The sequence below is a fragment of the Periophthalmus magnuspinnatus genome, chromosome 21 (genome assembly GCF_009829125.3).
Source record: "Periophthalmus magnuspinnatus isolate fPerMag1 chromosome 21, fPerMag1.2.pri, whole genome shotgun sequence".
Classification (NCBI taxonomy): domain Eukaryota; kingdom Metazoa; phylum Chordata; class Actinopteri; order Gobiiformes; family Gobiidae; genus Periophthalmus; species Periophthalmus magnuspinnatus.
The window spans coordinates 8,376,968-8,392,657 of record NC_047146.1 but is presented as its reverse complement, the minus strand read 5'-3'; the positions used below and the strand labels follow the sequence as shown (position 1 = coordinate 8,392,657).

General features: G+C 42.3%; 1 protein-coding gene across 1 annotated transcript; it reads left to right on the top strand.

Annotated features, from left to right (window-relative positions):
- Nucleotides 1–2,971: 2,971 nt before the first annotated feature.
- Nucleotides 2,972–4,525, top strand: sox1a (SRY-box transcription factor 1a). The gene has a single exon (XM_033987499.2). It carries the CDS (start codon nt 3,200–3,202, stop codon nt 4,208–4,210), a length of 1,011 nt encoding a protein of 336 aa, XP_033843390.1. The 5' UTR covers nt 2,972–3,199; the 3' UTR covers nt 4,211–4,525.
- Nucleotides 4,526–15,690: the final 11,165 nt, after the last annotated feature.

The following is a 15,690-nucleotide window of genomic DNA, read 5'->3' as shown; positions in this document are numbered from 1 at the left end:
GATGAGCAGACATGCTGCTAAACTATCAGAGAGGGAAGGAATCATTCTGTTCTGGTACAATATTTGCAACTTATGATTTTCTATTTTAAATGTTTAATATTGATTATTGAAATGTATATTATGGGTCACAAAATGCATTACTTGGTAGGCTGCATGCTATGAAACAAGTTGCAGTATTGGTACACTGGTGTTTCCCGCTCTGAGACGCTGTCAGAGTCCCCCGCTCTCACGCTGTGTGTTTCTTATAAAACTAATTGGTGGCTGTGGACTTCCCACAGCAGACTTTGTTTAGGCCTTGCTTTAGAAAAAAAAAACATTGTATGCTCTAAAAAGCCTGTAAAGTCGATACTTCCCTACCCAAAAGCTTCTCTCTCTCTCTCGCATCTCTTATGCTCCCTGATCAGAAATGGGAGTCAGTATCCAGGAGGAGGAGAGGGGAGAGAGCGAGGAAGGGGAGAGGGGGGGGCGGGCTCCTCGCCAAGCCGTCGCCCCTCCTCCCCGAATGCGGCACAGCTGCCTTTCAGAACCCCGCCGCTCCAACCCATTCATCCTGGAGAGCCAAAAAAAGTGGCTATTTATTAGAATACTTGTTTGGTATTGTTCTGCGCCACACAAAAGACGCTTCATTATGTTAGAAGCAGAGAGAGAAACAATAAGTTGGAATTGTCTCTTTTTAGAGTGTATAATAAATGTCATTTCTTCTCGTCTCTGCCCCTCAGTGTGTGTTGAGTGGTGGGTTTGGGCACCGGGCAGCACGGCCTTGGCACTCGACTCGAAGCGGCCACACTGTAGCGGGAATAGCGGTCTTACATGAAGCTTAGGACGGCTTTAGCAGTGTGGAGGGACAAATCAGACCACATGCTCTGGAATAGACGAAACGAGGGAGACGTGCGTAAGTCTGTGAGATCTGCATTTACTGTCAGCTCAAAGTGTATGTTGTGCGTAAACTCTTTTGTGTATCTTGGATGAAAAAGCAGTAAACGGCTCTTTGAGCGGTGCGCAGCAGTGGCTCTGCTCCCTCACTGATGTGTTTAGTGGCTCCAAGCGGTGGTTTAAAAGATATATGGATTTGGTGCAACAGTTGTTCTCATAACGAAAGGTTTTTACATTTGTTTGTTTGTTTATTTCAAAATGAGTTAACGTTTTATTCTATGGCTTAGTATTAACCAGCACGACAGAACGTGCGTTGTGGCTGTCAGTATTTGGGTTACATCATGTTCAACAGGCGGGGAAAGCAGGTGTACGATGGGAGAGAGGAGGGGTCCTAATGAAATTTGGGTTGTGTGGAATGAGACTGTAAGACAGGTGCTTCCTCTCTGCGACACGTTTAAATAATTAAACAACGAATTCACTTTTTTTTTCTCCAAATGATCAGCAACTTTTACTTTATAATGTAAAAGGCACCTGTTTGCGCATGTTTTTTTGTTTTAGGCTCGTATCCTCTGAAGGTCCGCCCCTTCTTTAAAACATCTTGGGCTGTTTTTCCAATCCATCACCCTCTGCGCACCTGTCCTATTGTAAGGATAACACACGATATATTTTTTTCAATAGAAAATTAGATAGCCTTCACCATTACGAAACAGATGTAATAAAAGCTATTATTATTATTATTATTGTTGTTATTGTTGTTACTTGCATTATTATTATTATTATTATTATTATTATTATTATTATTATTATTATTATTATTATTATTATTATTATTATTATTATAGGTGTTTATTTCCGTTTTACTAGGTTATTTTTTCCATTCTGTTTTGGTCAGAATGTTTATGTCTAATTGTTTTTGTTTAGGGATTAAAAATACACCAGACTATTAGTGTTAGGCCTAATTGTGTTCATTTACCCTACAATTTAACAAATGAATGAAGTCATACATTTTACGCTCATTGACTGGGCCTATAGGCAAAATGTTTTTCTTTCTTAGATTTTTTTTTTTTTTCCTTTTCTTTTGCGCATTTCATAATTTGATGGCGCTATTGTGCACGCCGGTTTTCTGTGGTTTTCCCTTCATTCCTCTTGACTAGATGCAGGCCCTAAAGGCTCGCTCGGTGCCTGGTGCGCGTGTATATTGACCACTGTGTTAACCCTATTAGGCTCCAGATCTGTCCAGATCCCGCTCCCTCAGGCCCCAAACACACCGCGTGTCCCGCGAAGCGCTAATTAAAAATAAAACATCATAGAGTGAATACAATTGAGTGATTACATCGTTAGTCTCGCCGCGGGAAGTGGTATTTCGTTATCCCTTTCAATTAGAGGTTGATTGGGCTTTTCAGGGGAGGTCAGCTGTGAAATGTGGATTATATATGCGCGAGGCCAGGATGTTTTACTTGTGGTGGATCGCAAACGCAATACTTGACCGGGATTTAAGACGTCACGCAAAATGACTAGGTCCCCACTTTGACATGACAGATCAACTACATAATCCATTTCCAAGTTTGGAAGTCCCCCGAACAGGGACAATATCGCCAGTAGACGGCGGCACCGGGGCGAAAGGCAGTCGTCAGTGTGTAGGCTGTTTTCTGCTAAATAAGTCTAACTCCTGAATAAGGAGAGTGTGATCGAGGGGATTGAGGAGGTGGCAAGAAACATGTAGTACAAATCATTTTAAAATAAAGCATCAGTGCAGGCCTTAGACCATGGTTTTCTGTCAAAGCTAGAGATTGCTGAATGTGAACCATATTGTACGTGTTTTTTTATCCAGACCTTTGGCATTTCGCGCACACTTTAAATCAAACACACCACAGTTATTTTGGTTTAGTTCAAGTCTCTCATGATGTCTCTCTGCTATTTGTGGGATTGGCCCTCCTACTTCTCCTCCTCCTCCGGTGAGCTCTTCCTATGAGCGCTCTTAGTCACCTGACCAAACGCCATGCAAATCAGTCCGCTGCTGCAGCCCCATTGGCCGCTCGTGGCTCATTTAACCGCTGTCAGTGCACATCATATGGCCGCCGCTTCAAGCAACTTCTCAACTGCGACACAGAAAGTGGCTCCGGCGCACATTCTCCCACAGTGGATGTGAAGCGACAGAAGACACACTGGACAACATTTGTGACTATTTGGATTAATTTCGACTTGAATAACGTTTCTTCAGAAACGGTTTTGTGGTCAGTCGCTCTGCGCGCACTCATCTCAGCGCGCCTCTAGTCTTCAAGACTTTTTTTTTCTCTGTAGGTGGCAAAATTTAAAAGGCAGGTGAATGTATAGCATGATGATGGAAACGGACCTCCACTCCCCCGGCCCCCAAACAAATACAAACACTGGGCAAACGGGGCCGAACGCTAGCTCCAAAGCGAGCCAGGAGCGCGTAAAGAGACCAATGAACGCGTTCATGGTGTGGTCCCGTGGCCAACGCCGAAAGATGGCCCAAGAAAACCCCAAAATGCACAACTCTGAGATCAGCAAGCGGCTAGGTGCAGAGTGGAAAGTGATGTCAGAGGCCGAGAAGCGCCCGTTCATTGACGAGGCCAAGCGGCTGCGGGCCATGCACATGAAGGAGCACCCGGACTACAAGTACCGGCCGCGAAGGAAGACCAAGACTCTGTTAAAGAAGGACAAATACTCCCTGGCTGGTGGGCTGCTGTCCGGGCCCGGTGCGGGGGTCGGTATGTCCTCATCAGGAGTTGGTCAGAGGTTAGAAAGTCCAGGGGGGCACGCCGGCTCTGGGTCAAGCTACGCGCACGTGAATGGCTGGGCAAATGGCGCGTACTCGGGACAGGTGGCTGCAGCTGCGGCCGCCGCTGCAATGATGCAGGAGGCGCAGCTCGCTTACAGCCAGCACCCAGGAAGCGGTGCACACCACCATCACCACCACGCGCACTCCCATCACCACCACGCGCACAACCCGCAGCCCATGCACCGCTATGACATGAGCGCGCTCCAGTACAGCCCCATCTCGAACTCTCAGAGCTACATGAGCGCCTCTCCGTCTGGTTATGGCAGCATCACATACAGCGCTCAGCACCAGTCCTCCTCTGCTATGGGCGCACTGGGCTCTCTGGTCAAGTCCGAACCCAGCGTGAGTCCCCCAGTGAGCAGCGCGCACTCTCGTGGTCCTTGTCCTGGAGACTTGAGGGAGATGATAAGTATGTACCTGCCCGGGAGTGAACCCGGTGATGCATCCATGCAGAGCAGACTGCACGCGCTCCCGCAGCACTACCAGAGCGCCGCGGCGGGAGTGAACGGGACGGTGCCTCTAACACATATTTAAGACTCATTGAAGAACTGCACAGAACCAAATACTTACCTCTTTTCCTAATTTGGCCGATCCCGCCGCTACCTGCATTTTGTACAGAATGTTTATGGACTTTATGAGGCTAAATCATATTCACAGCTCTTTTCACGAGCCCCGGTGGAGTTCTGAAGACGCTGACTTATCGGTTATTGTGCTCATCTCTTTCTTTTTGTCTTGTTTCAGTCTGAGTTAAGGTTGCAGCAGCCAGGGGCTTTCATCATTTTGGGGGTATTTGTAAGTTATTGAAAATGAGAAACGTGTCATAATCACAAGAAAAGTGCTTTAAATGAAATGGGACAAACATTCCTTTAACATCTGTGTTCATTTGCAGAAGCCTGTGTCTTAATTAAATCATCTCTTTTTATTGTAACACTAATTATTGTAAATTGTGAATAATTTTAATATTTTAAAATATGACGGGCAACTACTGATGTAAATGAAATAGCTTTTCCGCAGTGAAAAGCCTGTTATTGCAATGAAGAAAATCGAATAAATTTCAAAATGTTGCTTTGATTCTTAAAATGGCTCTGCAGTGATTACTGACTTTCCCTGAGTTTTATCAAGAGTTTACACCATCTTTACACTTGAAAAGTCCTCGTGAAGCTTTACACGAGCCTTTTTGTTTATGCGTAATTGTGCGTGAATTTGAAAGTCTGAATAACGAGCTGTAAACTGTTCTGAAGCTTTAGGGCGAATCTTTGCAATAACAGGCAGCTTAAATTCAGAGGCCTTCCTGTTGTCTCATATTTGTCTGAGAATATCACATTAAATATTAAATTATGTTGCATTTGTTATAGACAAACCAAAATATCTAAACAAATGATCGTGAAAATGCGTTTAAACCATTTTTGATTTTGTAAAAATCAAAAACACTGGGTTGCATTTTGTTTTGTTTTTTTGTTTTTTTTACACATCGACCTTTTTGGCTCGGTTTTATATTTATGTGAGCTCTTGGATATTTCATGTGTATTTTCACACCTCACACATGTTACAAGAAGAAGAAGAAGGACAAAAACATTTTGTATTAACCGGCATTAAAAAAAAATACTCTGAAGTTTATCATAACATTAGACCAAATATGGCGCATATATTTATTTGTCTGAACGTTTTTCAAACTGCGCCATTTCAAAAGAGAGAGGACAACAAATATAAGACACTGCTGCGCCTAAAATCAGAGCTTTGTCTTAGTTTTCAAGGAGCTGTTTTGCGCTTCCTGAACTCACGCAACCTGAAATGTGTGTGACTCTAATATTTATTTGGTATTATATCTGGTACTATATCTTTGGTTTTATAGCTGTGCTTTTTAAATTCATAAGTAGGTTAATCAAATGTGCCTTTTTTACATTTACTGTTTGCAAACACATGGACCGGCGCTACGTGGGCTAAAAATGAGTCTTTGAAACAAACGTTTAGCTGAAACTGGCCCATGTTGTTGGGGTGCGCGTTCACAGCAAGTGGGATTCCCGAAGTCCAAAAACAAGTGCGCTCTGGACTAGTCTTTATAACCACGTTTTCCTCACGTGCTGTGCCTATTTCTTTTTGATCAGCTGATGGGAAGAGGCACAGATTAGTAGTAAAAGGCCGAGAGGCGGAGCCCGTCACGCGCATCGCGGTCCAAAAGAGCCGCGTTCTGCCAAATTTACCCTGAACAAATGACACCTCGAGGTGACACAGGCTAGAGTGGGCTGAACATGTCACCGTATGCGCGTGTGAGGCGCGCGAGAGAGCAGCTGACCGGCCAATAAATCTCTCCAGCGCGCAGGTCTCTTATCTTGTAGCCAGCGATACGCTGTGCGCGAGGCCATCAGTTGCGCGCACGGCTGCTGTAAAGCCCCGATCCCTTGCACTGCTGTCCTAAATGGGGATAATTAGCGTCACTTTATCACGCCTCTGCATATTTCCTCCTTGTGTCCCCTCCTCCTCCCCAAAAAATTACCAAGCTGCTGCTCGTGCGCCGCTGTCACAGAAGATTATGGAGACAGATTGCACAGAGCGAATGTGCCGAGCGAGATTAGCGCGGAATAGAGCAAGCAACGGGGCCAATGGATTCCTCGGAAGGGCCTTATCGTGCAATTACACGTTGACATGTTGAACAATCTTGCTGCCTCTTAATCCTGCCTATCTGCCCACAATGCACCACTGCACAGTGCACGCTGCAACCAACTCACCACAAATTGATTCATTTTCAAACTTTGTCCAAACAGCTTCACCAACGCTCCCCCGATTTCTAGTTTTATTTCCCAAAGTTTTCTCTTGTTGGAAGTGACAAGAGGTGAGAGACTAATACAGAAAAAAAAAACAAAAAAAAAAAACATACACACGACAGCCTGAAATATCTCCAGTCGCACTGTTCAGTTCGGAGTTGAGCCTGTTCCATGTCCCCCTCCTCTCCCTCGCGCCTGGCGCTGGACGGGGCCTGTGTGGGACTGATTGTGGAGCGCCACTGTAGGAATTTGGCAGCGGACCGGGTTTGGAGAGGCGCCCCACGCTGCGCCCCATTCAGCGGCCAGCGCGCTGTGAGGTTGGGAAGTTTCACTCAGCCGAACACAACTCAATGGCCCAACTCAATGTCCCCCACAAAGGCGATTACAAGCCCCAGCGCATTCCTGTGTAGGGGGACCTGGGAGCGGTGCAGGTGCGAGGCAAGAGCTGTCAGAAAAGCGAGAAAACACTCTGATGGGACAGCAAGCGGGACCACCCAAAATGATCCCGCTGCAGGAAGCTGAGGTGAAAAGAAAAGAATGGGCAAGGGGCACACGGAGGTTCAGGGGTCTGTCACCCTGAAAAGGACAGAGAGCAGGGACCACATCCCGCTGGCTCCTGCTTCCCAAAGCCTCATCTATGCAATTCTTCTTCACCAATTAAAAATAATATTGATCCTAGATCACGTGTACCCAGCTTGAATGAATATAAGGTATATTTAAACTTTGATCATCTTGTGTTTTAACAGTTAAATATCAGCGTCACTTATCTACACAGTGTTTCAGCTGCCACAAAACTGTAGTGCTAAAGACAAGCATGCTCCCTCCATGAAGCATTTGTGTGGCCATTGAATTAAACGGAATCAAATAAAACAATATTTGTTTTATGTTAATTTTTGCAAACGAGAAGAGCAAGGATGCAATAGTTCAACATTTCTGGATCCAATAATGTATAAATCCCTTTTCTTTAATAACAAAAATAAAATGCACCTCCCCTAAACCGTTCTGTTCTTTTGTAAGTATTTAACTGATCAGATTCAAAATAATAAGCTAATTTTTCTTTCATTTTCTTATATCACTTGGCTTCTATAATTCAGTTGTGTAGAAATAATAATGATTGTTCCCTAAACATAGTCTGTGACGTCCGTAGGAGCTTTATTTATCTTATACCATTTTGTTGATTTTCAGCTGTTTGTCTTTATGAGGTCGCCCTTTAGAAAACAGCATTTTTGGGAACAATTTATTCACTCAAGACGTGTAGATACTTTCTACTACTTGGCTTTGGCTTTTTGTGACAGTGTCATTCAAGGAGATATTTTAGTCTTCTTGGTTTTACAATAGTTATTATGATCCTTGTAGTTTATTGTACAGTAGCATATGATCTGGACCAAAACAAAGGTACACTACATAGTTATTTGATTTCACTGACACTTATGGTTTAATGGCAAGTCCATTAGAGCAAGTGATTATAATTGTAGATAATCATGTCACTACAGAAACATTCAAACACCTGCAGTCACTGCACTGAGCCGGGGCTGTTTCTTATACACTTCATACAACAAACACTACAGATGTCCACCAACAATGGGACAAATACAAGACCATAGACTTTGCACTGATGAGGAAGTCCTGCCATTATACACAGTTTAGCATTTGTCTACAATAACATTCCAATTGTACGAAATATTTCACAAGTTAGTTTTCCTTTTTTGCACACGCTATTCATGTCTTGATTTCATTTTCTCGAGTAGTGACAGGGCGAGAGCTGGTTCTAGCTTTAGGCCCTGGTAGAGAACTACACCTGACACACAAAGGTTAGCCATCTAGCTAAATTTACAGACACAAACAGCCAGGTTAAGCACACATTATTCTCGAATAAGCAGTTCACCCATGATGGCCATGCTTATTTTTATGAGTGGGTGAAAGCAGCTCTTGGTTTGTGTGACAGAAGCCCAAAATTGTGTATTTTATGTTTAATGTTTTGAACTACATAATTCAAGTACTTAACTATGAGTAGTACCACGCCAGCTAAAATCAGCAGGATTTATGGCCCAACTCTTGCTCCTTTGTGGGATATCTGGCGGAGTGTACAGTATTACTGATACACCAGTAGCATCCTCTATCGCTGCTCCACATCCGCTCTAAGCCACGAAGGAAACGTCGCTCCGCATGTACTTTGTGGCAGGTGATAATTCACGTGTTGGCCTGAGATGGGGTTAATGAGAGGTCAAAGAGTTGAGATAAGAAACAGCACTTTTACAGGTCCTTGCGCAGACCTGCAGTGCTCTGATAGCTGTTTGAATCACACCACCTCTGACCTCCAGGGGGTCAAGTGAATAACAGCCCACAGTCGTATAGATGCGGTCAGATTGGAACATGTGAAGGATGTGTAAGTCACAGCGGTGCATTCAAGGACCCAAGATGAATCTGTCTTAATGATTATAAGCTTCTCAATTTGTTCCCAGGGCCATTAGACATTAGACAGCTATCAGACTGTGGGGTACATTTGATTCATTTCTAATTGAATGATAACCTTGTGGCTATTAAGTATTCAGGCGCTTGGACCACCCACTAGCTTGTAGGCATTGTTAGGATTCAACACAATGTATTGCCTTTAATTATACCAATGATGTTTTTCATTCATATGGCAGTTTTACATTGAAAACAAATGAATACATCAGTGCAAAAATCTATGAAAAGTAAAAGAGCCAAGTAGAAAAGATATGGATTTGAGATCTAATTGCTGAACCACATTATTTCATCCGGACCAGTTTAACTTCTCCTATTTATTGTCATGACAATGGGGAATAACTAATGTAATTTTCACGCAGCCTTCAAAGCAATTGGTAGATATTATTTTAGTCCAAGAGTTTATACAAAAACATATCACTTCAGGACCTTGGTCAGCTCCCGACACAATGTGTAGTTTGCAGATTGATTATCTTTCATTTATTCCCAGTTGGTTTGATCAATCGCTGCGGAGTGTTTTAGTTGAGGTACATTTCGAGGAATCACATCTGTTTGTTGTTTTAAGTGTGGCTTACATTTTCATTTATTTAAGATTTGAAAACAAGATAAAGCAGTGTCCTTGTAACACTCATCCTCAGTTTTGTTTTTCTCAGTTATTTTTCCAAAAACACTGTATAAATTTAAAATATAATCAATATGAGAACAAAAGACTTTATATTATTTAAATAAGAAAGGTAGAACTATTTCACTTTTCCATCATGGCTCCTTGCAGGTCCTGAGCCACAGTTCAAGGACCTTTTTACTGATTGATGAATTTTCAGATAAATGTGTCTAATATAATTGATTCTAAACTTTTGAATGTTTTTAGTTAGGTCTGGAGATTCAGAAAAATACAGCACATTAAAGGTTTACCTATTGTAGATTTAAACCTTTGTGTATGTTGTTTTTCTTGACTTTCTATTTGATAGTTGTTTCAAATCCATATCTTCCTCCTCTGTCTCTTGTGTCCATCACAGGTCTGGGACATGGATCAGCGTGGGACCTGGGCTTTACAGATAGCATCATCTGTAGCAGCTTGTCTCTTCTTGTGGCAGGCCATCATTAGGAGCAGGACGGGTGTTTCGGCTGTGGGTAAAAAAAAAAAAACCTTTTGGAAAATGTCAGCCCCAAATTTACTGCTTTCACTCTGGCCTTTGTGCAGCGCGCTTCTGTAAACCCCTTAATTACCCGGACACCTTTCTCTGCAGTGTTTGTCTGCAGGTGGAGTGTCCCATTTCAGAGGACATTTTATTTTCTTATGGATCAGTGGTAACAAAAACAGGCCAGTCGTTTTACTCATCTGAGCAATAAAAAACAAACACATAAAACACCAGGGTGCAGAGGCAACCCCCCTCTTTCCGGATTCACTTGAGCCAGCTTGACTGTCTTAATACTCTTAGTCCCTTGGTTGGCATGTTTTCCAAGAATCCGTTTTGAGATTTGCAAAATCTGTTGAAATGCCTGTAATGAATAGTTGGATGGCACTGCATGTATTTATTTATATTTGACCAATCCAAAGCACTGTTATGGAAACCCTATCTTCTTTTTCTGTGCACACACCAATAGATCCATGCACATGCACGACTGAGTAAAGGTCTTTGAATGTTGCTTTGATTAGTTTTTTATCAAAAGACTTCAAGTACAAGAAAGTTTCCCTAATAAATATTAAATATAATATTTAAAAATATTATACTCTTCTTTCTGAGAACAAAGTACAGAGACAACTCATCGATCTTGAAATTCTCAAAGTTTCTGCTTATTACTTTTTATCCAAACCTTAAAAAGAAGTATTGGAAAATATTTTAGCAGAGTAACCAATCCAGTCTGAAACTGAAAATGGTACTGAAACAAAATGCCTAATCCTCACCACATACAGGCTATATTTTTCCTATTTCATTTTACTAATTCTATTCAAATTTAGCTCATTTTTATTTTATTTTCCTCTCACATTTTGCATGTTTTAATCTTTTATGCAGTTGCAGCATGTTTTTATTAAACCACCTGCCTTATACATTTATTCTTATACTATTTTGAAGTATGTTGTTTAAAAAGTGATAGAAGTTACTCCCATTATTGCTATATATTTTAAACCGCTATGTTTTCAAGGCTTCCATGCGCCCTCAATTATTTTAGCATTGCCCCTTAAGTAATTGATTTTGGCGAGTTGAAAGAGTGGGGAGCAGTGTGTGAAAACCGCAAAGCCAACAAATGGGAAAATAAACTGATGGCATAATTGCTACGAGTGTTGTAACCTTGCCTTTATTGATTTTGTTTTTGCAGCTAGACATTTGGCTAACATCAAAGTTGGATTCCATTATAACCTACTGTCATTTTTCTTTGCTTTTGTGATGAGTTTTTAGTTTATTCACCCCATGTCTGACAGGTGTGCACAAAGACTGGCTAAGTGTTAAGGTACAGAGGGAACATGTTCTGGCCGCAGATAATGAGCATCTCAGGTGACTATATTCTGTGATTACCAGGTTGTTGCTGTTATAGGAAGTATATTGCACACTCCCCCTTCGCTGCCACTGCATTCAAACAAACATGCAAGCTCTGGAGAGATCCTTGGTTATCACACCCTTCCAGATTGTTCTCAACTACTTATGGAAAATACACACACACACACAGCCACGTCTCAAGATGTGGCCACTCTTGCCAATACGAACCGCGGCGTTAAGAACAGTTGTTGTCGTTTGTCGTCATGTGTTGGTTGTTTTTAGCATCTCTAAATTCCTAGCGTTGCTAAGGTGCTTTGGGAGGGGATTAACAGAGGCTGGCGCCGATGAGCAAGCCTTGCAGATTTCCAAACCGGCACTGAAGAGAGAAAAAAGACAAAGAAACAGGGGAAAAAAGGAGGAATAACAGCAGAGGGTTAGGCGACAGGGAGATGGGAAGAGTTTGTAAACACGGATGGAGAGGTGCAGAGAAAGAAGAGGTGTCAACCCAGGAGATAATCTGTGTGTCTGGTACAGGCCTCCTCTCACTACTTCACATGTGAGTTGGTCCGATGAGTTGGTTTGGCCTGGGCGATATGGCTAAATTATCACAACTGATCGATCAATATAAGGTTTTGGCTTTCGTTTCGATTCTATATTGTCTTATAAAAACAAATACTAAGAACTTTCAATAATAATTTCCTGAAAATGAAGTGTACAGTTTATCGTAACACAAAAATAGTCCCTTTCCTTCGTCCCAAGTCTGAACTCTGACAGAGCATCGGCTACACACATCTCGACTAAAACGACCCAAGACTGTTCTGATCCAAATTTGATGAACTTCCCAGACCTCCTTGAAGTTCCTGCAAATTCAAGAACATGGGATTTTCCAATATAAATTCCCGCACAGTCCCCAAATGAGTCCACTACCCGTCCATTACTTCACTGTCTATAGAACCATGTATCAAAGCCGTGTTATGACCAGGCCTATATCAAATGAGTGATATATTTGGTGTACAAAGTCTCAGACATGTGTAGTGTTTTTCTCCCTGATGGAAAAAAAAAAACAATTTGCAAATCAACATGACAAACAGAAATAATTTTGTGGCATTATTATTTCAGGAGAAGCTGTGTCCACGCTGCTTCTGAATATTGTGTACGTGTTTTTCGTACACACAGCAGTTCACTTCAAAAGTTCAGATTGTGTTTTGAATCCTTTAAAAGTAAAAGTTTGTTGTGACACAGGAACCTATTGCAGTTTCAAGTTTTTTTTGGTTTTTTTTTCGGTACCAGCCTTTTTGACACACTTTGGTGAGGAGGGACTAGGGATGGAGACTGTCGCAGTGGCACTTTAAGATTCCTCTCATACAAGTACGTTTCACTCAGACCAGGGGACCTCTTGGTAACATATTCAGTTAATTTAAAGTGTATTTATATGGCAGATTTAAAACAACATCAGCTGAGCAAAGAGGTTCATATAGAAGTCAGCAAAAAAAACAAGTATACAGATTACACGCTACATAGGAAAAGAACAATAAAACACCAAGATATCCCGTCTAGCCAGTGTTAAATGCCAGGGAGAAGACGTAGGTTTTCAGTTTTGTCTTAAACTGTGTTAAAGACTCTGTCACCTCTGGTCTTGAGTCTGGTTCTGGGTGGACTATAGGACTGCAGTAACTCCCTCAAATGAAGTGGACCCATAGAGTACCGACATTTAACTTTTAACATACGTACAACGCCGCCTTTGTTGAGAAATACTTTACAATAAAAACATAATAAAATCTTGATAACGATTAGCAAATAGACTCTGAATAACTGTTTTATTGTTCGTTGAATTCCATATGAGCTCTTTTATCCATCACTGTATAATGTGCACGTCTTGCTCATGCGCTCAAAAGGACTTAATGTTATATTTAAATGACCACACAATACAGATGCTAATTCTAGTGCCAGTTAGACCCACTTCCAGGGACTGTTGCTGGGCCAGGACAAACAGGGGGACTGGGTGGTTCCTCTGACTTTAACTGGGGGGTTATAGGGACTTCGTCTTCTGTTCTGTTCTTCTTTTATTTATGAAAATCCTTCTTCTTCTTCTTGGCACTCTTATATATCAAAACGCTGACGAATCTCCTAGTATGGAATTGTATGGATTTATTTGTCCCCCGCTTTAAAAATCATTTTGGGGGAGACTGACATTATTTCACTTCATTTTCAAGTTCATTTCTTAGCCTTTTGCCTCACCTCCCCAATCTGTTATCCATTGTCATAACGGTGTCTCTTCCTTCCCAGCCTCACTCTTTCTCAATCTCTCACTCTCTCCCCCTTGTTGCACCCCCTCCTCTCCTTCTCTCCATCCATTGCCCCCTCTATCCCTCTATTACCCCCCCTCTTTCCCTTCTCTCTCTCCCCCTCCCTACCTCTCTCCTGTCACAACTTCAAACAGCAGCAGTGCTCGGGTCAGACATGCCCGGAGCGTCTCTGCCTGTGTGCGTCTCAGGTGTAGCTCTCCCACAGTGGCCTTGATGACACTCTCTCCCTTTCTCCCACTTTCGGCTTTTTAATTAGCTGCACCGAGGCCTGCCACATTTAGCCATTATCAAGCCCTTCATAGCGCATAAGCTACCAAGGCTGTTAGTGTGTAGAAGAAAACAGTTACACGTGTGCGGAGTGTCACTGGAGGAGGAGGGACTGGAGGTTTGGCTCCTCGCTAATCCCTGGATATACAATTCCCGGGTGAAGACTTCCCTTAAAAGTTAAATACTAGTCAAAGATGGAAACATAATAGATAATAGCTGGGCAACAGTGTGTAAATGAAGACTTTGTTAAGGTTAATGTTAAGGTGTATTTTAAAGTCCCTGTAGTGAAAGTTGTCCCCTGCGTTTGACCCATCCCTCAGTGTCTCGGGGTACCTGTCAGGAGCAGTGGGTGACAATAGTGCATGGCCCGGGACCCATATCTTGTGCGAAATTTTGACAGAAGAACCTAACTGAAGGATTAGATTAGTGTCCATGTTATGGTATAATTATACAGTACAAGGGCAACTTTATAACCAGAAAATCCTGGTTTGTACAGTTAAATTTCTTATCATTGTTCATGAAATATAAAATTTTCTCTAGTTAATACTTTAACCCCCGAAGTGTATTTTATTGTTTCTTATCTTGTTTGATAAAGTTTGTAGTTTGTAGGTGTCACTTCAAAGTTTCTCTTGAATTAGCATGCTTTTGGGGTTAGTAACATCCATGAGCCAGTCCCTATTTGTAGAAAATATATCTAACCAACCTGTACTTAAAACAATGGCACTGTAATGTAACCCTGTCCAATTCACAGTAACCTTTAGAGTGCAGTAAATCAGATGGCATGTTGTGAGAGTGAAATCTGTTTTAGTGAAAGAAGGTGCACCACAGGGACACAGCCCACATGCCTCTCTTTGTGCCCCGTCCTCAGGCTCTACGTCTCAGGTGAAGTGTAACTGGATGCGGCCTGTTTGTGGAATACAAGGCACTTGACCAAGGGCCAGCAGTGCTCCTCCCTCCCCCCCTCCCCTCTCCTTACCCTGCCTGGCTCTTGTTACTGCTCTGCCCCCTCCCCTGTCCTCCTCAGATGGTGCAGGTATGGTCCAGGCCTATAAAAACTGAAAAGCAAGAACATGTTTATAGTGGATAGTGTAAATGTGTATCGTTCTCACCTTTATTCAATTATGCTTTATTTTCTCAAAAATACCTTGAAGAACATGTATTTTCACTGTGAGCAGGCTCGCCTCTCCACAGATTTGACCAGCAACTTGCCCTGGTGACATAACCTGATATATAGATAGATCATTTTAACGTTTGCCCTGATGAAGGCCAAAGGGCTGAAATGTTTTGGCGTGATTTTAATGTTATCAGCCATGTGGTAATAAAGGTTTTTAATCATTTTGTTCTTTTTGAGTGATTAATTTTTTTTCAACTTTGTTTTTGAGACTGGCACCTACACTGAAGAGCACCAAAAGGACTATTTTCCACAATCTCTACACATCCACGTAGGACTGTTTCCTAAAGCAGATCATTTTATCTTTATTGTGGAACATTCAAGACCAAGCAACAACATCTCCATAGAGACGAGCATGTGGCCTCCAGGATCATTCTAGCCCCCTGTAGGTCCAGAGGAGGAGGACATATTTCAGCTCACTGTGCAAAAGTATCAAACCAGCGCTTCACTGCTGCTGGGGTCAACCAAACCCTGGGGTCAGGTGGCTAATTACACCGGGCGGTTTACTCTGCCTCTCACAGCTGGAGGGTTGAAGAAATATTGACATAGAAATGAAAGATCAGCT

Coding starts and splice junctions, on each gene's coding strand:
- sox1a (XM_033987499.2), top strand. CDS start 3,200: ATGTATAGCATGATGATGGAAACGGACCTCCACTCCCCCGGCCCCCAA.